General features: G+C 40.1%; 1 protein-coding gene across 1 annotated transcript in view; it reads left to right on the top strand.

Moving 5' to 3' along the window:
* Positions 1-26,787, top strand: part of CTNND2 (catenin (cadherin-associated protein), delta 2) — a 538,576-nt gene that overhangs the window by 376,802 nt on the left and 134,987 nt on the right. The window contains exon 9 of the mRNA XM_010571474.1: positions 16,448-16,661. Within this exon, the coding sequence (XP_010569776.1) occupies positions 16,448-16,661 (214 nt within the window). The remainder of the gene's footprint in view (positions 1-16,447; positions 16,662-26,787) is intronic.

The following is a 26,787-nucleotide window of genomic DNA, read 5'->3' as shown; positions in this document are numbered from 1 at the left end:
CATTCTCTATTGATAGGTGTCCAAGAAAGTATATTCGACAGCATTTCAGTAACTACAGTGCTAGTTTGAAGTGTCTAATATCGCTGCTTCGGATGTCCCTTTATGCTATCTCCATGATACCCTCTCTCCTCTTTTAGTTTGAGTTGTGTGAATCAAAGAAGCACCAACTCATCGCCTGTCATACAAGCCTGTGGCTGAACGTTTTTCCTCTTTAATATTAACTATAACAGATGAGGCAGAAATGGCTGCATTGGTCTTGACACAGCAGTCTGTTAACACTGTTGTTAAGTCCACTTACACTCTTAATGGTCTTAAAACATCATTATTTAGAATAATGCTAATAAAACCCACACTTTTATTCACTAGCATTAAAGTATTGCAATTCCGTTTCTCTCACAATCTAGAGTCCAACACTGAGTTACTGAATAATACTTAGCAGAATATATCAGTCTGTTTTTTTGTTGCTAATAAATTGTCTTTACTTTGCTAATAAATGCCAGAAACGTGGTTATCTATAAAATGATAGGCCTTTTCACTTTAAAAAAAAAAAAAAAGGGCATAAAAGCCCACCTTCTATCAGGAATTAAATCTTAAACTGATAGTCTTGCTTTCAACAGCATTTCTGCATGCATTTCTCCATTCAGTTCCACCATCTAATTTATGCACTCTCATTTTATGACATTTATCTCTTCTGATGATAGAGTGCCTGTCTTTGTTTTGTGCACAGTCTTTACATTTATTAAGACTGCGTATTAATGGATGTCACAGAGTGCTGTGCTATGGCCCCACAATCTCCACTTTCTGTAGCACAGAAGGAGTGGCATTTTGTACTCTGGGATCCCTCTGGGGTCATTTAACCATGGTTATTCTTGATTTCATCATCAGGATACTGTGCCTGAATTACAATAATGATTTACTGTGCACCTGGCATATATTTCACTTGATTTAAGATTGGGAGAATATTACAGTTGTTCAATAAATGAATTAATGACAAGCCCCACAGGAGGAACATTTGGTTAAAAGAGGAAATTGAAGAGTTAGGATGTTTAACTGAAGCCTGCACAGCAAAGCAGTGGCAGATTGCGAGTGCCAGTTCTTGTCTTTTACTCCTCTGCTCTGCTAAGGATCTTGATTAATGCTTTGGGTTTATTGCATTCACATTTCAAAATTATTCCTTTTGGAAAATAGCCTCAACTGGGAATAAAGTATCGGTCCTGTAAAGTGACGTGGTTTTAAAAATAAATAAGCAAGAGTATATTATTTCATAAATGTAGTGGAATGTCTAGTTGTGGTTGTTTTTTTCTGAGTTAAGGCTAGATAAGCAAAACTTAAAGACATTTTGCTTGCTGCCTTCCTCTTTTCAGTCATTTTGTAACATGACATAATTCTCTCTCATCTCACAGAGGCTGAATCGAATGAATTTACAAAGTGACTGAAAACATTATTAGTTTACAAAATGCGAGGCTTCATATTGAGAATATGGATCGGTAATTTTACCCCACACACTACTTTACACTGCTTTCGTGTTCCTCCTCCCCCCACTGCCCAGTTATTCCCTCTCCAGGGAACAGCCAAATGGACAAAGTTCTGCCCACTCTTCCCAGAAGTTCCTCTTTAAGATGCATTTTTCCATAATACTAATAAATAGCCAGCAACGATTATTTAGAGCCAGAGCAAGCCAAAATAATTTTTTTCGTTATTGATGACTGTCCATGCTGCATATGGGTAATTGCAGCTTCGCTGTTGTTGCCTGGACCATCCTGTTTATGCACTACACTGCAAACATTTTTGGGATCTGGAGTTTGACCTCTGTTTTGCGGCCAGTTAGGGACCTGGCACTGGTCTTCTTGTGGGTGGAAGGGAGCGAGGTCTCGAACAAAACCTGCCTAGATCTCCTGTTGGTCTGGGTTTAGCACTCGCTCCTGCAGTGTCTGCCTCGCAGGAGGTGAGAACGCTGGCGAAAGGTTTCTCGTTTCTGCAGCTCTGGACAGCCAGAGTTTGCCTCTGAATGAGTAGCCACATAGAGGAGAATTTTAGGCCATAAATTCAATTAGCCAGAAAATTCAGAAGTGAACATCTGGTGATAATGCTTTTCATGCAGTTAGGGGGAGAGGGGAAAAAAAGGGTATTATGTGTGCAAGATGAATGCCTTCGTGCTGGTTTCTGTAGCATGCAGCAGATGCAGGAAGAACATTGCCCTGTGTCGTGAATCTCTCTCCACTGGTCTGAGGAGAAAATGTCCCGGTTGTATTAAAACATTTGTAAAAGCTGTGTCTTTTGTATTTGAAAATATTAGGTGGTAGGGAAGGAAAGGTAATACACACTGAAAGACAGTGTCGTTTGACATAAGTGGTGTGATGTTCCCACATTTTGAATGGGCAGTAAATACATTTGCAACTTTTTCAAGCAGTATAATGTTCTACTATATGTGCCATGGATTTCTTTCTATTCATAACTTTTCTGCCAATTGCTTCTCTGATTTATTAGGCTGATGTGTGAATGCAAAGGATTACTTTCCTGTTGTAGAGCATATTTTTTTTTATTACTGTTATCATCATCCAGCAAGCCACGGTAAGACTTTGCACACTATATATAGAATTAAAATAACCTAGATCAATATCAATATCTGTAATTTGATGCTTTCTCAACATATCTGTACTAAAAAGGTTGGCAGCAGAATGATTTCAGTAAGGTGAATTGTAGTCCTGATAAAAACGCCGTGCCAAATGAAACTTCTAAGGTAAAGACCATCAGATGATCTCCAAAATGAGTTTAAAAATACAGAGAGATGGCTGTTACTAAGCTACCAAGAGTGGTTGCAGCAGAAGGCACAGGTTTGTAGAGGCATAAGGACACCTAAGGCTCTAAAATTAAAATGCCTACCTGTCTATCCAGCCACTGCAGAAAACTATTTAATGTTGCTTGAAACAGAGAGTCCTTAATGTAATCTCAGAGTAAACTTAGAGCAATGCTGCTGAAGTCAATCCTGCTCTTCTAGGGTTTACACCAGTATAACTCAGAGTATGACTCATAGGACATAAGGAATAAAAAAAAAAAGAAGGCCATTAAAAACAAGATATAAAAAATTATCTGTTTTGGAATTCTGAAGATTTGTACATTTTCTACTGGTTGTGGGCCAGATTCTCTCCTTCTACTTGTCCCAGAAAAGTACAACTCACTGATAAATGGCTGACATTTCTAAGGGTGGTATCTCGTAGAGACCTTGGTTCAGGCAGATATGGAAATGCATTAGATCTGTGAGATATGGCTTGAAAAGTTATTTGGAATATAATAACCGTTTTTAGTTTCACAGAGAGATTAGATTTCTTCCTGCATACTCATCTGTATAAAAAGTCGGGATTGTAATGCCCTCTATAAGGCTCATTTAACATATATAAAGTAGTTCATGCAAAGCGGTAAATGACACAGTAGGTCCGAATCAGTCCCTTCTACTTGAGCTGGTGCTGCTCCCATGGTCGCCGAAGAGCGGGTGGGAATGCTGCTTCGCTCCTCTGCTGCAGGCACGGGGTTAACCAAGCAAGGTCCTGCAGAAAGGGACACGCTCCTTACTCCACACACAAAAATATTGCAGGGGTTTGGGTGCTACTTTGCTATGTTTATGTCCAGGAACAACTGAAAAATTGCTGCAACTCACAAGCTTTATAGAGTCTTCAGCAGAGTTAGTCCATTGGCAGTGAGGTGGCACTACTTTTGATGGTTATTTTTCATTTCTGTATGCTTTTTCTGTATTCTGGTCATTGAAAAAGAGAGGTCTTGAGTTATGCTGGACAGCTTTTGGAAAGCATCATCTGAAGCTTATTGGCAGTCCAGCAAGCAAATGGAAGATTAAGTGTCAGGAAAGCAATAGAGAGCGAAACGGAGAACGTTGCTGGAGCCTTCTGCAAGTGTGTGTTACACAGGTCCTGGACACTGCGTGAAGTTGTGGTCCTCCCCTGTTTCAAAGAGTATAGGAGATTTAGAAAAAAACCAGAAGAAAGTTGTGGATTTTAGAAGGCAAAGAGAAACTGAGCTAGATGAAGGGAAAAAAAAAAATATTCAAACCAGTGCAAATATATATATGTATGTATACACACATACTTATTACAATACATACTTTTATACAGATAGAGATAATTTTGCATATTGAACTGTGGGTATTACAAAGTACATTAGGTATGAGGCTGACTTTTACTCCATTTGTAATACTCATGTAATATGGGGAGACGGAGGAAAGATTCTGCAGTCCAACTTTGCACTGGAACTCTTAAATTACAGGTTGTAGTTGTAGCTGTGCCACAACCTGCCTTTGTGACCTTAGGCAAATAATTTCATTTTATATGCCTGAGTTTCTGTTAGCAAAAATTCCTACCAAAGAGAGATGCTGTGCAAATGCATTCATTAGCTTTTGAGGCTGTAGCTGGCCCCCCAAATACTTCAGCTTTAAGACAGAAAATCCTCATGTGACTGGGAGATTCGTTGGAAGAGAATACATGGGTTATAAGGAGAGAACACCTCTTGTTTAAATCGCAGTAGAGAATGTCAGGGGAGCAGAGGTCGTCGGGGGGCAGCATGGTGCTTGATCTAAAAAACTGTAAATGTATTTTTAATCTGAGAAGTGGCCTGTTGTTTATTCTGGGAGGCAGAGATAGCTGTCTGAGATAGCTACAGCAAGTGTCAAAAAAGGATCTTTTTGAATTTCCAGTCTTTCTGAATTTTGAAATGTCAGATAGAGTTGTTCTGTTGTTTGGGCTTAAATGACTGAAAAAAAGGAATTTTCTGTGGTATTCTTGGTGACTGCCTTGTTCCAAGATGGTATTTGATGTTCACACTGACTGAATCCCACTAATAATACGCTTAACTGAATATAGTTAACTACAGCTTCAGAAATTTTTATCTAACACTAAGTTGATGTCCTCTGTTACTGTTAGAATATTTGAAGTACTGACCTACTGCATTTGTCTAAAAAGATTATTTTTTCTTTACATAAAAAAATTGTTGACTTTTTCTGTATCTTGTTTAACTTCACTAGGAATCTGGCTATAGGAATACCAGGATGTTCTTAGGTGAAGCATGTATGTTGATTTTTTTCCCCAGTAATAGATGTAATCCTTCATCCTCAAATAGATGCTTAATTCTTTTAAAATACCAGGAAGTAAATGATCCAAACCCTTGGCATTAATCATCATTTTTCATTTAACTTCAGACAGTACTAGATCAGTGCTTGAGTAATGCCAGTGTCTTTTGCATCCTGAATTAATATTACTGTTGCATTATCTAGAAAGTCCATACTGCTGAACCTTTAATATTGTGCCGCCTTTGAGTGTTCTGAAAATCAAAGATCCCAAATTAAAATCAAGTAAGTGTGCGTTCCTCGGTGTTAGTTTATACCCCCAGTGATTCAAAAGCTGAGAAGCTTGGTTAGAGCAGGACAATGTCGATCTGTTCATTTTAGGAGATACTGCTTTCAACAGTGGGATTGACAATTGCGTTTCCGATACCTTCACAGTCAGACAAGCACTTTAGGTCATCTCTGCACCTGCAGTTAGGAGTGTTAGTTGGATGATCCCATTAATGCTTGATGTTTAGATTTAGAATAGGATGCTTGTGTCTGCCTACAAATTTAATGGTTTTTAGGAGTATTGGGGTAAACTGCTTTACTATTGTAGGTAACTTCCACCTAGCCAGAGATTTTTTTAGTAAAAAATAAAATCATGCTAAAACCTTGATTTATAATAGGCATAGCCTTCCTACCAAGCATGAAAAACAAAATGTATCATGGTGCAGAATACATTAAGGTTTACTGGCTGAGAAAGCAGCACGTTTATTCATACCTTTTCAGGGCAATTTTAGAACATGATTTCAAGTCTCCTCCTGTTCAGAACATGTTTTCAAGTCTCTGTTAACCCCACACATACATCCCAGGATCTAAAGAAGGTCACTTAAGAGACACAAGGAAAAACAAAGGTGTACTGGGTAACAGAAATAGAATATCCACTCCCAGAAGAAAGGCTTCTGAGTATTGACCCTCTGCTGTGTGTCCTCATGTGTCTCACAACCATACCTCCAAACACCTACCTGATTTCTATGGACGCAGAAAAAAGATCCCCGTCCTTCTCCATGTGCTGCAGTTTAGCACTCAGGGAACAATTCTTATTTAACTTAAAGCAGAACATTGTATATGTACCAGTGGTTGAATTTATTCAAGTTACGCCTGTTCACAGCTTTATGTTGCCTTTGTGCCTGATCTAACATGCCCTGATGACAAAACCATTCTTAAATGGGACCTAGAGCCGAACCCTGATTTAGATTCCTGAAACAAATTAGGCTTCGGAGCTAACGCATAACTTTCCACTCTATTTTAAGCTAAAATTGCTCAGCACTTTTTTAAACTTGTAGCAAATTACTTTGCTAATGAGACTAAATTACCCTATGATGTTACAGGTAAATTTGTCTGTAATACATCTTGTGTGTTTGCAATGTACAGCTTTTCTATTGCCTACCTGCTGTTCCGTAGGCACATCAGAAGAAAAAGTGGAGAGGATTTAAAGTCTGAACCGGTACATTTATCTTAAGAGACATATTGCACTGAATACTATTCCCATATTCTGTTTTGATGGAGATTCGTTTTCTTCCCTTCACATCCATTTTAAGTTTAGGAATCAGCCCTCTGAAACCAGCTAGCAATGAGGCTGCCCATCTTCCAAACCCTTCTTTGAAAAATAGTGAGTTTTTCCTCTTAGATGAAAGGCATTCAAGTCATGTAAAGAAGGCAAAGATAAGTAACAGAGAGGTCTCCTGGAGAGGATTTGGAATTGCAGTAGAGGAATCTAGAAATGTACTAATTTCATGGGTGCTGAGTATACTGGGTCAGTGCGGTGAAGTTGCTGCATGGGCAGCGGGCTCTCGGACTTTCCGCAGTGCCCTGCTCTGCGTGGGCACAGCGGGATGCTCAGACGTTGAGCCCGAGGGGCGCAGGGTGGTCAAAGAGCGTCTCCGGAACGCTGCTCTGCCCACCACTGCTTCAGACTGCTTTTGACATTCGGTTCTGCTCACTTGGAGCTTCTCCTTCCCGCACCCGTGGAACAAAATCGATCGGAATTCATTTGCCTGTGAAATGATAAGCACTCACTCCGCTAGTTAGAAAACTGGCATCTAAGAACATTAAAACCAACTGTTAGTAAAAATTTCCAGAAGCAGACTTAAATTGAATTGTCCTTTTAATTTGGGGTTTGTTGGATATATACCGTCACCTGTGCTAGCAGTCAGTTATTTTTTAGTTCTGTTCCATATGTAACACAGTGGCGTTAAAAGTAATTCCATGGGTTTAAACTCTTGTATTTTGATATATTGAAACATGCTTTATTAATGGTGGGAATGTCACAGAATAAGGGGTAGATGATGCAGTGCATTATGTCAGTTAAGCTGGCAATTAATATCTATGATGTCTAAAAAGGCTCAATTGTTGTTAGATTTCTGTCACCTCCTTTGGATGAAGAGTTACTCAAAAGTGATTATTAAGAAAACTGTGGCAAGTAAGCATTTAACCATGAATTAATCTTTGAATTAGAACTGCGGAGCTGTTAATAGTGGAACGCTTAATGTCTTATTGGGAAGAGGAGATTGTGTTATTTTAGAAACATACTTTTATCACTCTGTCACTCTAACAATTTTTGTCACCTATTCTTAATTCTCTTCTGTTTCCATTATATTTTACTTTGTAAGGCAGGGTAGTCAGAATTAAATGCAGAAGAGGATGTTCCAGTTATACCTAGTCGCAAAACTTGAACAATATCTCAGATACCCACTTGCTGAGTATAAATAGAAGAGGAAGGGTGTTTTGGTTTCTATCACAGCAGTATTTTTAGGCTGTGTTGGAATACTTCGTTATCTAACAGTCTTTGGCTAAACTGTTTAAAACTTGAAGCTTCACTTTTCTTCCTTTTTGTATCTCTAGCTCTGATTTTTGCAGCCTTCCAAGGGATAGAAGAGGCAATTTCCATTATGCAGTGATTGAAAGAAAGGGTTTTGCTTCTCTTCTTCGCTGCTGGGAGGAATAGAATAATTTTTATTTCAAAATAGAGTTCAAAACCATAGTAATAGTCAAAACAGCTAATGTGTATTCGCTTTGACTTTGCTTCTGCTGTTGCAAAGCCATAAGGAACAGCTGGATTCCACAGCCAGTTTTCTCATACCTTGATACGAAGAAAGGTCACCCACCAATAATTTTGTTCACATTTGAGAAGTTATCTGTCCTTCTAGATGTGAGAAAATCATACTTTTGATTGTAAGTCAAAGCATGAATTCTGCTCAGTCTGACAGTCCTGGTTATCCTCACTTTTCAGGCAAACCTTCCCCATCCCCAGGGAAGCAAGCCAGTCGGGTTTTCACATCTGATTGTTAGACTTTAAACAGAGCCTGGAGGAACAGCGTGGCTTCTGTGCTGAATCGGTGACAGGTAGCATGTTTTGTCAATTAAGGTCATGGACTGTAACGCTGTTACTGCTTACATCTGACAATAATTCAGTTTCAAGCTGTGTTATGATTTGTGCAAGCTTTGGCATGCATTTGTCATGAAAAGTAAATTAAGGCGGCCGCAGTATCTCTTACAATGCTTACACTTTAATATTTTACTTATTTTTCCTGAGAGGTCCCATGTTCATAAATTGTCCTTCTGTCAGTTCTTTTTAGAGCAAAGTATCCTTTCACCAGAGCAGTCTCAAAAATAGTAAAGGTTATATTTAACCAGTGTAATACAAAGCAGGGAGAATATGTTGAGAGCTGTAGATCCAGACATCTTTCCCAGAGGGAGCTAAATATACTTCAGGAGAGGTCTCTGGATTTTTTTTTAATTGAGCTCCGTATTCAATCCTCTGACTCCAACGTATCCTTTGTATAAGAGTAGTGCTTGAATGCTGTGTGAACCATCTCCTCCCATCTGTGGGATTAGCGTTGGTAGTCTTCAGAGTGATTGGGACCAAACTCTTAACTGCTGCTTGGAAACGGAGCAGGACATGTTATGGCATTGCATCAGAAGGAGGGCACTTCTCCGTTAGCCTAGCTTAACAAGCCAGCTGGTGGTTTCTCTTGTTCTGTATCCTTCAGTAAACATGTTATAAGGCTGAACACGTAACCCAGTTAAAATTTCAACTATAGTGTAGTATATACTAACCTACATTACATATCTACAAAACCAGTGCAATAAATGAACGAGGAATTAATCAGATACAGGTCATCCTAGAAATAAAAGCCTCCCTATTAATTTGTTAGGTACATCTATTAAAGAAGCTTAGATCACACAACAGACCAACACAAACAGGAGAACAGTGCCTGCACAGGCACCCCATGCACACAAAGCAGCGCTCACGCAAACACAAACGATAATACGTGGTGCTCAATATCCGGCTAATCAGGGCTGGCAGGTCTCGTCTCACACACAGGCAGGCACAGAGGTCTCTCTGGTAGTTGGCTCAGACCTTTGGTCTGCCTACTAGCGCATCCTCAGACCCTGGTCTTGCCGGTCTCTGTCCCCTAGATCCACGGTGTCTCTGACAGCTCTTCCCCACATCTCCTGTCCTGCTCATCAGCTCGAGGTTCACTAGCGTTACGCCAATCCAGAAGGTAGACCGTCCTCATCGAGGAAAATTGCTAGGAATGAGGTTTAAGGAGAAGACACAACCCAGGCTGCAGTGATCAGGCACAGGGTTTGGCTGGACAAGCATCCTGAAGTGCATCTTGCCCCTTTCATCACGCCCTTGCCTGCATCTTCTCATCCCGTTCCTCCCCCGGGCGTTTGGATGTCTCCCTTTTCCTACCTTTGCCCTTCTGCTAAACATCCCGTCAGTTTTGCACGTTGCCACAATCCCTCAAAAGCATCCCGTGAGCACGCTCTTTCCCGCAGGACCGGTGACGACCTTCTCGTTCGTTCCCCCCTGCGTGCCCCGCACCCCCTTACCACTGAACAAAGCCCAGGTGAACCCCCGCGAGCCTTGGAGCGGTTGCTTCAGCAGCCTGTCAACCAGCGACCTCGCAGACCTGGTCCTTGGTATCGTCTCTTGTTCTGTAGGGTTTGTGTGCCTAAGTGTGGTTTATTACTTTTCCTGTCTCGTCTCTGTTTAAATGCTGGACAGCCAGTGACCAGATGTCCTCACAAAACAGGTCTCCTTACGTTCCAGGTATCTTCATACCCTTCACATCCTACGTTTCTTTCCACACATCCATCCAATCTCTTGTACTGAATTAGAAAAGCAGGCTGTCAAAGAATTTATATGCTAAAATCATACAGTAATCAAGTATATCTGTATTGTTTCAGGCATATCATCGATGTATTATTGACTTGTTTTACCAATGCACATGCTTCAGGCTGGTCACGTGTAACTCCTGGTAGATTAAATATCTAACAGCCCACTGTCATGGAAAATTTGTTGTGGTAAACACCATTGAATCAAAGGTCAGCCTCGAAACTGATAAATTACGTTTCTCAAAGGCTCTTGGCATGAGACATCCACGCTCTCGTTACTAGGAACGTAATTAACATCTTCACTGCCTCCAGCACTGGTCTGAACCCTTTCTCAAGTCCGAATTGCCTTTGTATCTGCAGAGTGTGGATACAAATATGTTCTCAGCTGCAATGCAAAAACAAACTTCATAGGATGCCAGAGGAGAAGACTCTGGTATACCAAGCTGACGCCTGGTCTGTGGACCAGAGAGTCTGGCACCTTCTCCTGTCCTGTCTGTGTTGAGGCATCGTGGGACTTGACCAGAGCGAGTGCTTCTGACCAGCAAGTAGACAGTAACGTTAATGGTGGAGGGCCAACTTTAAAAGGAAAGTTAAAAAATTTCCTGGAAAAAGAAAATGCATGATTCATCGAACAAAAGCAGCTCTGTGCATTCTTCCATGGAAAATTTTCTGTGGCAAAATTCATGTATCTCTTCTTTCAGTTTTCAGTTTGATCAGCATAGGTTTACACTGCACAGCGTAGATTCCTGATTTATTAGGAAAGCTCAACAGAATGAATTCGGGCTTATGCATGCTGGGATTCCTGGGCCTGATAGGATTTGCCATACACTCCATAACGCCACGTGTGAAAGAACGCAGCCTATTTTATTTATTTAACATCTCTCTAACTGCATCTTCCGAAGACAAAATATTTCTAGTGAGAAAAAAAAAAGGAAGAACATTCAGAAATTAACAGTGTCCATGGATTAAAAAAGTCATGAGAAACACTGCAACAGATTCACCCAGCATTTTTAATACTTCTAGTCTGTTCATCTTTTCTTTTTTTTTTTTTTTTAAGAAGAGATGGCATAAAAAAGGGACAATATATTCAAGATGGGAAGAATAAATTTATGATATGACTGGGTGAACTCAGTTGTGCTGCAGAGTTGAAGGTCATTCTTTTGACTTCAGAATTGGTGTCATGGTTTAACCCCAGCCAGCAACGCAGCACCACGCAGCTGCTCGCTCACTTCCCCCCACCCAGTGGGGTGGGGGAGAGAATCAGAAGGAAAAAGGTAAAACTCGTGGGTTGAGATAAACACAGTTTAATAGGACAGAAAGAAGAAAGTAATAATGATAATAATAATAATAAAATTATAATAACAATAATAAAAGAATTGGAATATACAAAACAAGTGATGCACAATGCAATTGCTCACCACTTGCCGATCGATGCCCAGTTAGTTCCAGAGCAGCGATCCCCCCAGACCAACTCCCCCCAGTTTATATACTGGGCATGACGTCCCATGGTCTGGAATACCCCTCTGGCCAGTCGGGGTCAGCTGCCCTGGCTGTGTCCCCTCCCAACTCCTTGTGCCCCTCCAGCCTTCTTGCTGGCTGGGCATGAGAAGCTGAAAAATCCTTGACTTGGTATAAACACTACTTAGCGACAACTGAAAACATCAGTGTGTTATCAATGTTATTCTCATACTGAACCCAAAACATAGTGCTATACCAGCTACTAGAAAGAAAATTAACTCTATCCCAGCTGAAACCAGGATAAGTGGCTACTCTGGAATTGGTCTGTGTGAGAACAGGGTTGGTCCCCTGTATCTCCTGACACCTCGGTACGATGCTGTTTATTTGATTGTAGTAGGCAAGCAGATTACGGCATATTCTATTTTCTTTTTCTCCTAGATGTAGCAAGGCAGCAGCCACTGATACGTCAATAAATATCACCTTAAGAAATGTTCTCTTCCTATAAAGTCAGGAGAGAGACAGAAGTGTCTATTGAAAGTCCTTTGGGGGAGTGGGATTTGGTGCCCCATTGGTGCAAATTGCTGCTTATCCACCCATCCCAGTATCCTTGGCAAGGCAAAGACGTTCGGCAGTAGCACTGCTGAGCTCACCGGAGCTGTGACAACTTAGCTCGGTTCAGATCTGCCCCAAGAGACATGCTAGGTCAGAATTGTCCTCCAGGCTGCAGCTCTTAACTCCATAAAGGACTTGAATAAATAATTTCATCTCCTTTGCCTCAGTTTCCATAAACATAAATAGATTGCGGTAATGTCCATCACAGTCTCACAATTTGTCAGGCATAGTTAAACCTCCTGGAGAATACAGATTTAAACAGCTATGTAGATACGTGATGGAAACACAAAGATGACGTGAGGCTTCTGGTGAGCGATGGGATGCTGAAAAAACAAAACCAAAGCAAGACAGTCCAGATACAGAACAGCATCAGGAACTGAGCTCCCTGTTGTGAAGCATTGGCTTCATCTCTGCCTGCATGACGCAGCTACTTTGCCAAGTCTCTGAGCCTGGAAATGCAAAGAAAGTTTGCAAAATAAGTCTTGTCTTTCCCAGGCAAGAATAGGTTCGTTCTTCAGTAGAATTCAAGAAATTTTGTCAAGTTAGGTAAAGTGTTATGTAACTTCTATTTCATTTCTGTTGTATTACCCTTTTTTTTTTTTCTGACAGAAATGCATTTTAGATGAATATTTAATGCCCTTGCTTTTAAGAAAGTAGTTTTGAATCACTTCAGTGTGCTGCTGACTTCATGTTCCTGGGAGAGGAGGAGCTGCGTGAGCCGAATACCAGTGTGCTGTCAGATACTATGACTGAAAAGGGAAGGTGCAGCTCAGGAATATCGGCTCAACGTGGCAGAACCACACATTTTCCCTTAGAAATGAGCAGAAGGTGGCAAAACCTGTCACCTGAGAGCATCCACAAGAGAAACTGCTGAGGCGCATGAGATGCCACTTGGCTGCGTCCAAGAGGGAGAGTGGGGAAAACAGCGGAGGCACAGCGTGCCTCCGAGCAGAGGCAGAGCCCTTCGGGTCTTCACCCGAATTGTAGTACACAGAATGATTTTTGCTACAAAGTTAATACTTTTTCTCATTCTTAATCTTTTTTTAGCAGTGAAGCAATTAAAATATTCATTCAGCATATTGTGCTTTAAAAATATAATTCACAAAGATCAGCAGGCATGTTTTCATTCTGTCGTTCCTGTTATTACTCATCACACCAGAACAACTCGTGTATTTTTTAGCCGTGTTCTTTCTTCTATCAGATCTTGTTTCTTTTCGGAGGTTGAAGTGTGAAGCTCAGTGGTTGATTCACCTTTTGTCGAACTGATGCATAATTTTTTGTACCTAGTCTGTTTCAGTAAATGTCATCTATTTTGTCATGTAGGAGGCTCTTCATGTAGTGTGCTTGGTTTTGAAAATCTCCTTAGTAGGGGAAGCAAATGTATTTTAATCTGAAGATTAAATGGTGATGGATTGTAAAAACAAGCAAACAAACAAGCCTCACTCCCTACCCCTCCTAGATAAACTTGGTAAATTGTTCCCGACTTGGAAAGGGCAAATGATTTCATTGTGAGTCATCCTGTTCACATGGGTAAGGTTTTGACCAGTGAGATGTATTGCAACACCTTTTCTCTTTGATCTGTTTTTCTGGTTTCTGAACTGAAGGATGTCATGGTTTCTCTGAGCAGTAAAAGCATGGACTCTCAAAAAGATTAATGAACTTTTCTACCTGAATTTGATATATTTTATGGATGGCCATTTACATCTCTGCACTCTCCATGTAGTGCCAGCTGCTGTAGTCTTCCAGGTGACCTGCGTATTGCTCAATGTTGGACATGATATACTGATACAATGCCTATTTTAGAGAAAATAGTTTAAACACTATCACCTCGGCATTCAGCTGAAAGCTGTGTTGTAACTGTATATACATTAAAACTAATTTAATACTGTAATATCTCAGTATATACACTTTTTAACTACAAAACTGCTTTATTACTGGGTCTTGCTGTTATTACAAAAACAGGAATATGCCAGATAAGCCGGTAGAAGAAAGAGAGAACTTCTGTTTTATCAGTGAGTAATTTTGTATAGCTCCCTTTTGGAACCTCAAAGGCTGAATCATTTTTCAGTCTTTATTTGCAGTGAATCATGGAATCATTTAGGTTGGAAAAGACCTTTAAGATCATTGAGTCCAACCATTAACCTCACACTGCCATGTCCACCACTAAACCATGTCCCTAAGCATCACGTCCGAATGTCTTTGAAATCCCTCCAGGGATGGTGACTCAACCACTTCCCTAAGCAGTGCTTGTTCCAATGCTTGACAGCCCTTTTGGTGAAGAAATTTTTCCTAATATCCAACCTAAACCTCCCTTGGTGCAACTTGAGGCCATTTCCTCTTGTCCTATCGCTTCTCACTCGATAGAAGAGACCGACCCCCACCCCGCTCCAACCTCCTTTCAGGTAGTTGCAGAGAGCGATCAGGTCTCCCCTCAGCCTCCTTTTCTCCAGACTAAACAGCCCCAGTTCCCTCAGCCGCTCCTCATAAGACTTGTGCTCCAGACCCTTCACCAGCTCCGTTGCCCTTCTCCGGACCCACTCCAGCCCCTCCATGTCTTTCCTGCAGTGAGAGGCCCAAAACCGAACACGGTACTCGAGGTGTCACCTCACCAGTGCCGAGTACAGGGGGACGATCCCTGTCCTGCTCCTGCTGGCCACACTATTTCTTCTACAAGCCAGGATGCCGTTGGCCTTCTTGGCCACCTGGGCACACTGCTGGCCCATATTCAGCTGGCTGTCGACCAGCACCCCCAGGTCCTTTTCCACCGGGCAGCTTTCCAGCCGCTCTTCCCCAAGCCTGTAGTGCTGCATGGGGTTGTTGTGACCCAAGTGCAGGACCTGGCACTTGGCCTTGCTGAAGCATGTGTTAGATTCATGAAACGCCATACATCGGTTGTACTTAAATATTTTTAAGTTAGTTGATAGAACATGAATTTCTAATAAATTTTAGCATGCTTTGTTTAACCATTTCCTACTCCCAAGCCTCCCCCCTGCAGAGAGCCCCATGCAAGAACAACTTCACAAAGATTTCAAAACTTTTTCATCATAAACTTTGATTCTAAAATTAATGTTTCACCTTTTCCTACAGTTTTGCAAACACTCTCTAATTGTCTTTGGTTTACTGTCTTAGGCAAAATATTACTAGAGGTGGTAAAATGGCCAGCTGAAGTGCCTGGCTTGCTTTGCACCTTAGCCAACCCCACAGATGGAGAAACTTTTTGACAGAGATGTCTATATAAATTACCTGAAGCTAAAGCATTGTACTCCTTGGATCTTAGTTGCGAATCAATCTAGTTTCTTAAAATTAGATCCAAGACTGGTTACTGTTTGAGGAGCAAATAGTGCCAGAGAGCAATAAAGATAGATTTGTTGCAAACAGATTTTATAATAAATTCTTCTTGGTATTCTTGACCTTCTTGATCATTTGCCTCAATCATTTTTGTGCTTTTTCTAGAATGATATTTTATATAAGATATTGCGTTAGAAAATTTCTTTTGTAGGCCACCTTAGGAATGAATAAGACTTCTGCTCCTGCATCACTTAAGGGTCTCCCTCAATCGTAATAGAACAAGCTTCCCATGATTTATCCATCATCCTTGTCGTTATGTTTGTGCAAACTTCCTCCGTTTCCTTTCATCTTTGCTTTTCTCAGTTCTGTTGATATAACATCCTCACAAAGACTGCAGTAGCTGCTCACATTCCCAGTAATTAAATGTAAAAGGAGGGACTCCTAAAAACTTTATTACAGTAAGTGCTTTTTTTTTTTGTTTGCCATAGTCTTGTGGTTTTTCCTCTAGCTTGTGATGTGTTACACTCCGAAGCAGATGATGTTTTTCCAGCACAGGAGAAACCGTTGCCAAGGCAAATCTTGCTGAACTTTGAGAAATCTTGATGAGGTGACCCCCTTGACTAACTTTTGGCTGCTTTTACAGAGGTTCAGGTTTGTCATTGTACAGTTATGTTGCCACTGAAAAAATAAAACGAGGCATCAAAGCAGTGTGACGTAGCAGCTTTGCGGGGCTACCAGCATACCTTTGCTGGCGCATAGCCTGCATAAACCACCGCTTAATTACATTGGATAGTATATATAATACCAGTGTTCACTCCCTAATTTTATCATTATCACTTTGGCCTGTTTCAGATAAGAAGACAAGGCGGAATACAATTACTGGTGGACCTATTGGACCATCGGATGACAGAAGTCCACCGTAGTGCCTGTGGAGCTTTGAGAAACTTGGTATATGGGAAGGCAAATGATGACAACAAAATTGCTCTGAAAAACTGTGGTGGTATCCCAGCATTAGTACGGTTACTCCGCAAGACTACAGATTTGGAAATCAGAGAACTGGTCACAGGTTTGAATCTTTCCATATTTTTTGTTCAAACTCTATATAGGCCCTGCAAGCACAGTTCTGCGCTGCGTGCCACTTGCTCCATCAGTAACTCTTTACGTTATTACCATCTTCTGTGCCGTAACAAAACGCTTTCAAGCCCTTTGGATATATGTAATGTATGAACAGCGTTATTCAGTATCACGCAGACAATTTACAGATGTAGGCATGGTTTATGCTTACAGTTGCTGGTCACTTTGTTCTTGGTCAGCCGTGAATGCTTTTGTAGATGTGCTCCGTACACAGATGTGTTGTGGTGGGAATCCTCTGCTCTCCCTCTTGTCTGGTGTAGGGCTGGACATGCAGAAGTCAGATTTTACTGAATTTTCTTAGAAGTTGTTATTCATTTCTTTCATATCCTGTATAGTGAGAAGGAGGATTTGTTTGGGGTTTTGTTACCTTTCTTGTGGTTCTGATGAGAAAATGGAAAAGGATGTTGGAGAGATGGACAGCGTCATCTTCTGGAGCCTTTTTTTCTGAAATTTGGTAGCATGCTATGTGATGTATGTTAGACACTGGGCGTGCAGGTAGTGGTAGAGTCTGTTTCTTTTCTTGATTTAGTAGAATCTGATCTTTTTAAGGTTGTTCGGACTTTTTCCCTTATGAAATTCGGGATGGTGTTTTGTGTTTGGGTGTTGTTGTTTTTTTTTTTTCCCCAGAAACACAGAAATGCTGTCAAACAGCACTGATCTGAAATGTTTGGAGATTTTTTTCCCCTTGCCCCTAAGCTATCCTATTTAAAATGCAAAACAGAAGCTAGATGGTTTTTTTGATTTTTCACTTTGTGATTTCATTCTATGTGATTGCTGATATCAATGCAGTGATTAATTTAATGCTACAAATAAAACCTCTTAAAATCTTTTTATTATCGTATTTTACAATGCCTGTATTTCCATTATGATTTTCCGACTAAAATATGTACGAGAAGTTCTCATTTCTGTCATAGAAGCATCAGAGTACATGCTATCATCTATGCTTCTGCAGAAATTACTTACCCTTGTGGGTCAGGCCTCATTTAAGATAGAGCTGATAAGATTATCGTCCTTTGGTTGACTCCAGATTCCTTCTTTGAGGGTGTCTGAATAAACTGCATGGCGTTTATTAAATGTGGATTTTTATATTTCATTTTGCTTCTTAGTTACAACAACTATCACCTTGTACTTGTTAGGCGGGATTAATGAGGCAGAGCTACTGGGTTACACAAGCTCGGATGGTGCCTCCTGCAGAGTGACAGAATTACTGACAGATCTAATAAAGTGTAACCACCGCTTCGGATTCAACATACTTGTTTGTCTCTTGGTTATGTTGTCTGTGTCCTGGCTCCAGGGAACATTCTGCCTATTTATTCTGAGTAGTAAGTGGCAAACTGCTAATGAACATCAGCAGTACACCTCAGCAGTGGCAGTGGCACTTCCCATGCTGTCTGTAGATGGAACACATCATGTCATTAGGTCATTTAAAGAAAAGATTCCAGGCTACAGTTTACATTCCTTTTATTGCACAGTATGTGGTTAAATTTCCCTGAATTCCCATAGAAAGAAGGGACGTGTGTGCTAGCATGCCCTCAAACTGTTCCTGCCGAGAAGAGGAGGCTCTGGCCATCAGTGGTAGGCAGCAACCAGCCTTCCCACGGGTAGCTGCAGCTCCCCGGGATGGTGAAGCATCCCGAGCGCTGGACGTCTGCGAAAGGGGAGCAGAGCAAGGTGGTGACCCCAAGGAATGGAGTCAAGTCAGTGGTAGTTCAAGATTTTACTCCTGGGCCTGGTTTTGTATCATTTCTTTGGTTTTAGTGGTCAGTACATCTCAGAAGGCCACCGCTTGCCCTCGCCGAGTTTTGTGCCTTTCAACAGTGCAAATCGCTGGCCCTTGCTTTGAAAATGCAAACCTGGCAGCGGTAGTGTTTGCAAAGGTCCTTCCCAGAGCAAGGCTCATAGCTGCACCTCCCATCTTGCCATCTCTTAGGAAACAGGCTGCAATCGCACATCTGAATCCGTTCTCGTTTGCTTTTGTGTAAAGTGTCGTAGTGTGACAGCTACCCCAGTTAAATTCCTCCCCTCTCTCTTTTCTGGGGAAGGAAAGGTAGCTCCTGCAGCAGCTGCCTCAGTAATGACAAAAATCGGCTTGGTCGTGGGTACAAGGGAAAATAAAAGAAGTTCCTTCTGCTTCCCGTCAGCTTTCCTGGGTTGAGGTGGCAGGAAGATAATTATTTCAGTAGTGCCACCATAGCCTGAAGAGAAGATAATAGCAAATGGTGTTTTAGGAGTAAACATAATACCGTGAGCCTTTCCATCTCGTGTTCATTGTGCATCCTGTCTACATAAAAGCTCTTCTTGTTACTTTTAGAGAGGGCACAAAGTTCCTGCCTTAGGAATTCATACAGGCTCTGTCATCGCCGCCCCGAAATACTCCTCCAGCATTTGTCCCCAGAGCGCTTCTCTTAGCTGGGGAAGTGTCATTATCTCGGTTGTACAGATGGGGAACTGAGCCTATCACGTCTAAATGACCTGTCCAGAAATCTGGCAAGACGAAGGTGTGAACCGCTCCGAGTAGGCACTTAGCTGCGAGGGAAGAAATATGGGCAGGAGAGGTTTTTAGCAGCTCAATTTGTCTGAACAGTAGCGGAGCATTCATCGCCTGCCCCGCGTACCGTGACGCACGCGCCCGCCGGAGCGAGAGTTCTTAGTTCCTTCCTCAAACATGCACATTTTCTTCCTTCTTGTTGCTTTTCCCTAAGGAGATTATAATTTCAATTCCCAGCTATCTCCGGACTGGTTTTGGAAGGGTATTTAAACCTGCAGACCACCTTTCCATCCCAGTAGCTCCTTGCTTGTCAGGATTGCCTTTGGCACCATTTGTGGCTTTTCCTCTTTTCCAGAGATTTCTTTCTGCCATAATCTCTCCGAAACGGAGTTTTTCACTTTTTCCTTTATCTCGTCTTTCTCCTCCTCAGTAGCAGAGGTCTCAGGCTAATATTGGAAAACCTTACCATGCTCAAATTTTTGGATGGCACAAACTGGACCTTATTGCAAAGTGATAGAGCTTGGAGGCTTTCTCACGTGGAGCAAACGGTTTTGGTGCATGTTTCATGTTCGTCTGTAAATGGAAAGAAATCGGTATAAGCTGGATGCCCCGTACTTAATTTAGCCATCTTTTCATCCCAGCTCTGTGCTACTGGTTCCCACAGTAGCTCCTGTTAATGGGAAAAAAAGAAAAGGCTTCTATTTTAAAATAATTAAATGTTAACATTTTCCTAATAAATATAAATAGACAAGAACACAGTACAAAATTAGCACAGATCCTGCAGATGGTAGAAAAAAATGTTTTCACTTGTTAATAATGACAATGAGTAGCTGATTTCTGATTCTCTTGCCTTTCCCAAGTTAATTATGAACCCTTCCACAAAGTTCTATTTTAGCATTCTTTCTATTTGTTTTACTATAACAAAAAAAAAAAAAAAAGTGAAAAATGTGAAGTGTTAGCAAGGATAACACAGGAATCCCATTGATGCCTTGCGGAGAAGGTGAGGTCAAGCAGCTGTTGCTAGATTCAACCTCTGCTTGCTCCTCATTCCCTCAGCTCCTTCTGACAACTGGGTACCTGTCTCAGACCAAATGATTTAAACTGCTCTTCTTCTCATTTTGACAAACAAAATCCATCACAACTAGAAACACTTTCTGCCTATGAACAATAAGCTAGCCGAATTCGAAACAACTCTGTTTAAAGAGGCCCCTTATATGACTGTATCACCCATTTTCAAACTGTATATACCGTATTTGATTGAAAAGTAAAAGTGGATGATCCACTTTTAGAAAGCACATGATGATAAAGAAGTATAGCTATAAATAATGACAGGGGAAATTGTTTTTTCCTGTGCTGGCAGCCAGCCTGCTGCTTATTTTGGTTGACATTAAGGTGTCAGAGTTTTAACTATTGTCTACTGAAAATATATGAATTATGAAAATTATCACATTTACAAAAAAAAAATCTTAAAAAAGCATAAACTGTCTAACACTATACATACATAGTATACGTAGATAGATAGACGTAGACTCTGTATACTTCATTCACATTTTTATTCGCTGAATCAAAAAGCATATATTCCATTCCTGCAAAAAAAAAGATGTTTTGTACATAATGTTCCTTTCAAAGAAGCACTAGTTGTCCAAGTGTATTTGGCCCATGGTCAGGTTGGACGGGAAAAATTTTTCATTTACTTCCCAGATTTTGGATTCTGATATTCATTAGTGTTGTCTTTAATTTCAGCTGTGGCCAGTTTGTGTTTTGGCTTGGTTGGTCCTCTGTTGTCACCCGTGTTATGCAACATTATTACGTAGTTGCTTTACATTTCTGTTCCATTTTTAGTAGATGCCACATGTTTCTAATGAGGTATTTATAACCTTATGGATAGTCTGTCAGCGTTACTGAAAGCAATTATTTGTTGTCCTCCTTATATCTGTCTGGTTTGAGGTAACCGCTGCAGTTTAAACCTTTTTTTGATTGCATGCTGTTTATTAGTATGTGCATAAATTGTTGGCAAGTTGGTCAAGACACTCCAGAAGGTCCCTTTGAGCCTTGCATGTGTCTTTGCTAATCAGTGTAATTGCAAGTTAGTGAGCCTGCAGTGATGTGTAAAGCAGGTTTAAGGGAGTATTCTATTTAAATGGACCTTTTGGCTTACTTCAGTGGAAGATTTATTATGGTTTGGGTTTGGGTTTTTTTAGGTAATTCTGGCCAGTTATTTAAAATTTTTAACTTCCTAGTACAATGGCAATTCTTCTGTTGGGGGGTCCCAAAGTCAAAATCACATGCCTGCAGTTGTTTCCTATTTGTGATATTATTTTCTAATTGGACTTCGTAAGGTATTACACTTGTGATTTTTTGTATAGTAAATCATATTTAACAATATTATGGCGAAGGGCTGACTATTTAGTACTTGGGATCTTGAAGCAGTTTATCAATTTAATAATTTTCTGCAAAAGTGCCCTTGACATTAGCTTAGTTACTGGAGTGTGTAAACACAGATGTGAAATTTTATTGTGATATAAACATTCATTTAGAGGTGGCAACTATTTGTAACCCTATTGCTCTTTGGAAATTTGATTTGAAAATGAGTGAAGGCTATTTTATCCCACTCTGAGGTGACTTTCCCACAGACTTAAGTAAAGAAGAATTAAAATCTTCCATGAGTTGCATTCTTACAGTATTTCACCTTGATGTAATTCTTAAAATCTCTATTATATCCCTTTTTTGGCAGGTTTGTATTAGATGTCGTTCCAGTGTTGATCATATTAAATATCCCATTTCTTAATTATATTCAAGTTTCGTAATGGAGCAAAGCAAGTATAAGGAAGCCTGGCCAGTGAAAGGCCTAATCAATTAGCAGCTTTTGATATTTAGTATAAAAAGATAGGTAGGAAGATAAATGTGTAAAGTGGTTTGCTTTTGCAACCAAAGAGAGGATTTCAGCATTACATTAACTGAAAATTAGATTATAAAGATATAATAGGTTTAGTTTCAGGTAACATATCCTGGATATCACAAACTTTTCAAACAGACAACGTGAAAAGCCATCTCAGCGCTTAAATTGTCATGATGGCGTAACCATGGCAATACTGCTGCTACAAGGTTGACGTAAATCTGATTCAATATATGCTTAGCTAAGAGAATAAGACTGCCAAATATCATTTGGGGCTCATAAATCTATGTAGTTAAAGAAAATGGTGACATGGGATAAATGCAGAAAGTATACAAATGCCTCTTAAGATGCAACTCTGTGAATTAACCTCTCCTCCGCCTCCAACATCCCATCACTGTGTCCTGTCAAGGCAAGGAAATTAGGAAGGCGAAGCATGGAGATAGATAACTGCTAGCACAAAACACAGCTTCCAGAAGTGCTTGTTTGGATTTTGGCAAGAAAAGATGTTCATTCATTTCTTGCTTAGTTTCTCCTCTGCAGATAAGCAAATTCTCTGTGAGAACTTTAAACAAGTGCTTCAAGGAACTTACCAAGCACAGAGGCAGGTGACTTATAGACATTAAACTTAATTGTTTTTTAAATAATAGATTTAGGATAAGATTCACAATTTTCAAATCAACTTCCTTAGGCACTAAAATTTGCTTGTATGTTTTAAATGCTTTTCATTCAAAAGGGAGATTTGAAGGGTAGTAGCTCTAATAAATCTTTCCTACTCTTTCTTGAAGTGGATATAATTGTAAGTACAATATCCTACCACAATCAATTTTAAAAGTTGATTAAATCTTTTGTACTAATTTATTTCTAATTAGGTGTTTTAAATAACAGTTGTTTTCAACATGAACAAAATTCTGTGTGTGCTGAAAATTCGTATCTCTTTACTCTGGATTGAAGCCAAAGGCTGAAGAAGGAATTACGTGTTATAGTTTCTTCAGTATTTCTTTCTTCAAGTAGAAAAGCCTTTTCAGTTCCCAAAGGTTACATAATAGTTTTACTCCCTCCCATTGCTCGAGATACTTTAATCAGGGTATGCTTCAACCTCTGCCCTGAGTTTTGTGAGCCAGTGAGAATTTCATATAAAATGCCAAACTCCGTCAAATCTGGAAGGCTCAGATTGCAGTAAAAACATGTATTTCATCTCACGGCTCAAACTTTGCACAGAATAGCTTATGGTTTCTTGCTGTTACATTTTAAATCTTGTTATAAGGTAAAAAGGAAACCAAGGATTTGTTGAACGCAGAAGAACTACTTGTTACTGCTACCTTGATAAAATTAAGCTTATGCCACACCATTATGCAAAGCCAAGCAAAAGCAAAACAAAGGAACCCACTTGGTCTGCAGAAGTGGTCGCTAATTGAGCTAAAGGTCCAAGTGCCCCAACACAACTTCTAGCAACTCAACCTCAAATAAATACCTGTTTATACTTCTCCAGGCTAATAAGCTGACATTTCACAGTCAGTACATGTGCTATAACAAGGCACAGCCGTGTTTGGAGGAACACCGTTGTACTTTACAGTACAGTTCTACGGTCTGGCAAAGATTACCTCTTAGATTTTAGCATCACCTACAGAAAACGTTGTTGTTATTTCTAGAAATGTGGAAGTGATTTCCAAATAAATTCAGAGCAGGAATTAACCATTAATAATGGTGTTTTATGAAGTCTTCCTATGAACCCATTGTGCAATCATTTACTGAGACACCAAATTTTCGTAGCCATTTTCCTTGCGAAGCAGGAAGGTAAAAGGCTGTACAGCTTACACCCATAGTCTGTTGGGAGGCTGATTTCCAACCTGTAGGCTACGACATCTTCAAGAAATTCCAGAGCCATTCGAAACACATCCTATTTATAGCTCACATGTAACGGCAAATCTAAAAGTAATTTAGTAAATTGTGTAATTTTGCTTCAGAAGTGATGCTGTCTTATCAAATAACACTTATGCAAACAATATTGACAGTTCAACTGAATCATTTAGTAGAAAATCTATTACAATTTACTGTCTAATTATAAAACAATCTTTGCCCCCTTTCTCAATATGCAGTCACTATTTTGGCTGTGAAAATGGGAAACCCCACTGATAGGATTTCTTGTATTCATGAAGAGTCGTTCTCAACTTTTTCCGAATTATCAGATTAACTGCTTCAGCCCTGCTGCCCCCAGTTAAATCCGGAGAGGTTTTAAAATAGATGCTTTCTAAAATCTTCTGCCCTGCGATCTTGGCAACAGGCTGAGGCACTGATTTATTTTGTAAGGTGTTACATTCACAGTGCTGTTAGAGGTAAAAGGGAACGTCCCGATAAAACAGCAACACAAACCTGCAGTGCCTGAGGGGGGGAGAGCCAGAACAAGTCGCCGGGTGCCGGGGTCTCGGCTGGGAGCAGCGTGATGGTTTCAGCAATTTTCCCATCGCTTCTGCCTGCTTCCCAGGCAAATTCCCATTCGTTTGTCCTGAATTTCCCACACCCAGTCCCAGCACAAGACCCATGGTTGTCTCTTTTTGCGCTCCTTTTCTCTCTGGCACTGGGATCACTCCCACGTATGAACCACATCAACTTCCATGTCTAAATGGGAAATAACTGTTTTTCCCTTGTATGATCAGTGAGATGCGTCTTCTGTGGAAAATTCATTCAAGTTGTTTTGATTCATATGGCAATGAAACTGATTTCTACAGTTTGCTCGTTTAATATACTACATCAATGATTTTCATTTTTTCTTTTTTTTTTTTTTTTTTGTACTTTGGTCAAATCGAAGTTTAAGAGGAAATATCAAACACAGCAATCCGGAGTGATAAATAGATTACATCTGTTGCAGCATATGGCTTGACATAACAGCTGCATTGAACTTTTTCAGCAAGTAGTAAACCTTTGGAAAAATTCAGCTGGGCATATAATTTTGGTGCCCCTGCCCGAATGATGGAGTATTAAAACACTTGCAGTTTAAAACCACTCTGTAGTTTGAAAAGTTTGCCATTTGCAACACAGAATACTTAAATTTTAGTTTGAAAATAGTTTTTGTTTAGAAACAGATCTGAATATTTCATTTTTTTGTTTAAAAAATGAATGTTGTGGGAGGTGCTGAAACATTTTCATTTTGTGACAAAATGACTTTTTTCACTGTGGCCACTAATTTTATTTTTTTATTTCTAGGTTCAGAGGCCAACCTCCCTTCTTCCTCCCAGATAATCTTATTTTCAGTGCTGTCTTTAACTTAGATAACAATTTTAAGATTTGGCTAGTAAATAAGAGTTTCCTCTTTTTTTTTCTTTTTATTTTTTTAGCAACCATCCACTGAGCCTTTCATTTTGCATGTAGGTTTTGATTTTAGATATTAGATTAGATATTAGATTTTTCTGATAAAGTATTTAACTGGGAATGATATTGCCATTAGTCATGTCCTAGGATGAAATTTTGTTTGAACACAGTTGATTTCTTTTTTTCCTGTGTTTCTCTCACTTAGAATGAATTCCTTTTGGTCTGGTTTCTGTGTTTTATGGGACCAGTTTAATTTCATCAGTTAGGAAAACAAGTTAAGGTGGAACCACTGGTCATTCCACAGTAACTGAAGTCAACTCTTCTAGTAATTCCTCTACTGTCTGACAGTAAAGCTAAAAACTGTCTAACATTCTTGTCTTACAGTTCTTCCCTTCCACCGTTATACAGTATTTTAAAGTGTACAGCAGAAAGAAAGCAGCATTAGGTCAAAATTCAGTCCTGTGAGAAGAATACAGACTTTTTCATTTAATGCAATAGCATTTGGACAGAATTTGTTTGCAAGCACTATTAAAGCTGGTCCCTCCTCTTTCTTTTAATGAAATCCTAGATGTAATTTTGAAATGAAAAGAGCAGCAATTGAGAAAGAGTTAGCTTTTCAGAAAAAATGCTTATATTACTTAGTTTTTATGTAGTCATGTACTTATATGTAGTCAATATCAAGCTGTGTTTGTTTGTAATTTAAAAAAAACAACCAAACAATAATCTTTATTCTCTGTGGAAGTTTTTGGTTTGTAAGGCTATGAGTGGCTGCAAAGGGAAAAAAATTCATCTGGCTGTAGCTTCGCTTACTGTTCCTTAAACTCCTGCCTGCTTATGACCTTTACTGAAACGCATTCTTTCACAATTTGCACTTTTCGTGGGTCATCTCATACACAGATAGAAAACCACCTCTGCGCATGTAAATAAGTGAATTGCAGGAAGGTACGCATGGGTATTCATTCAGTAACCAGATAAAAAATTATTTCAAGAAAATTGGTGAAACTTCCTCCTCTCTTATGCCAATTTTAAACTTATTTTTATAGCATGCTTTTAAGGAGCTGTCTTACGAGCTGTGAATTGTTCAGGTGCCAGAATCCAAATCAGCCACTTTTTCTTTCCTGCAGAAAGTCCGTTACCGAGACCAATTCCTCACCTGGACGGCTGAGCTGGGTGCGAAGCCTTACTGCACTTTGTATTAAGCAGTGTTGTGGCTGGTATTCAGCATCTTTTCAGCGAAGTGCTGGGATACATCGGGAGCCCGGATCCAGCTCTGCGGAGCAGCGTTGCAATTCCAGGGGCTCCGAGTGCCAGAGCTGCCCTGAGAGCCAGCAAATTACTTTTCTGGCACTTGAGAGCTTCGGGTAGAAG

Source organism: Haliaeetus leucocephalus, unplaced genomic scaffold, assembly GCF_000737465.1.
Source record: "Haliaeetus leucocephalus isolate CR32 unplaced genomic scaffold, Haliaeetus_leucocephalus-4.0 Scaffold328, whole genome shotgun sequence".
Classification (NCBI taxonomy): Eukaryota; Metazoa; Chordata; class Aves; order Accipitriformes; family Accipitridae; genus Haliaeetus; species Haliaeetus leucocephalus.
This window is presented reverse-complemented; position numbering and strand designations above follow the sequence as displayed.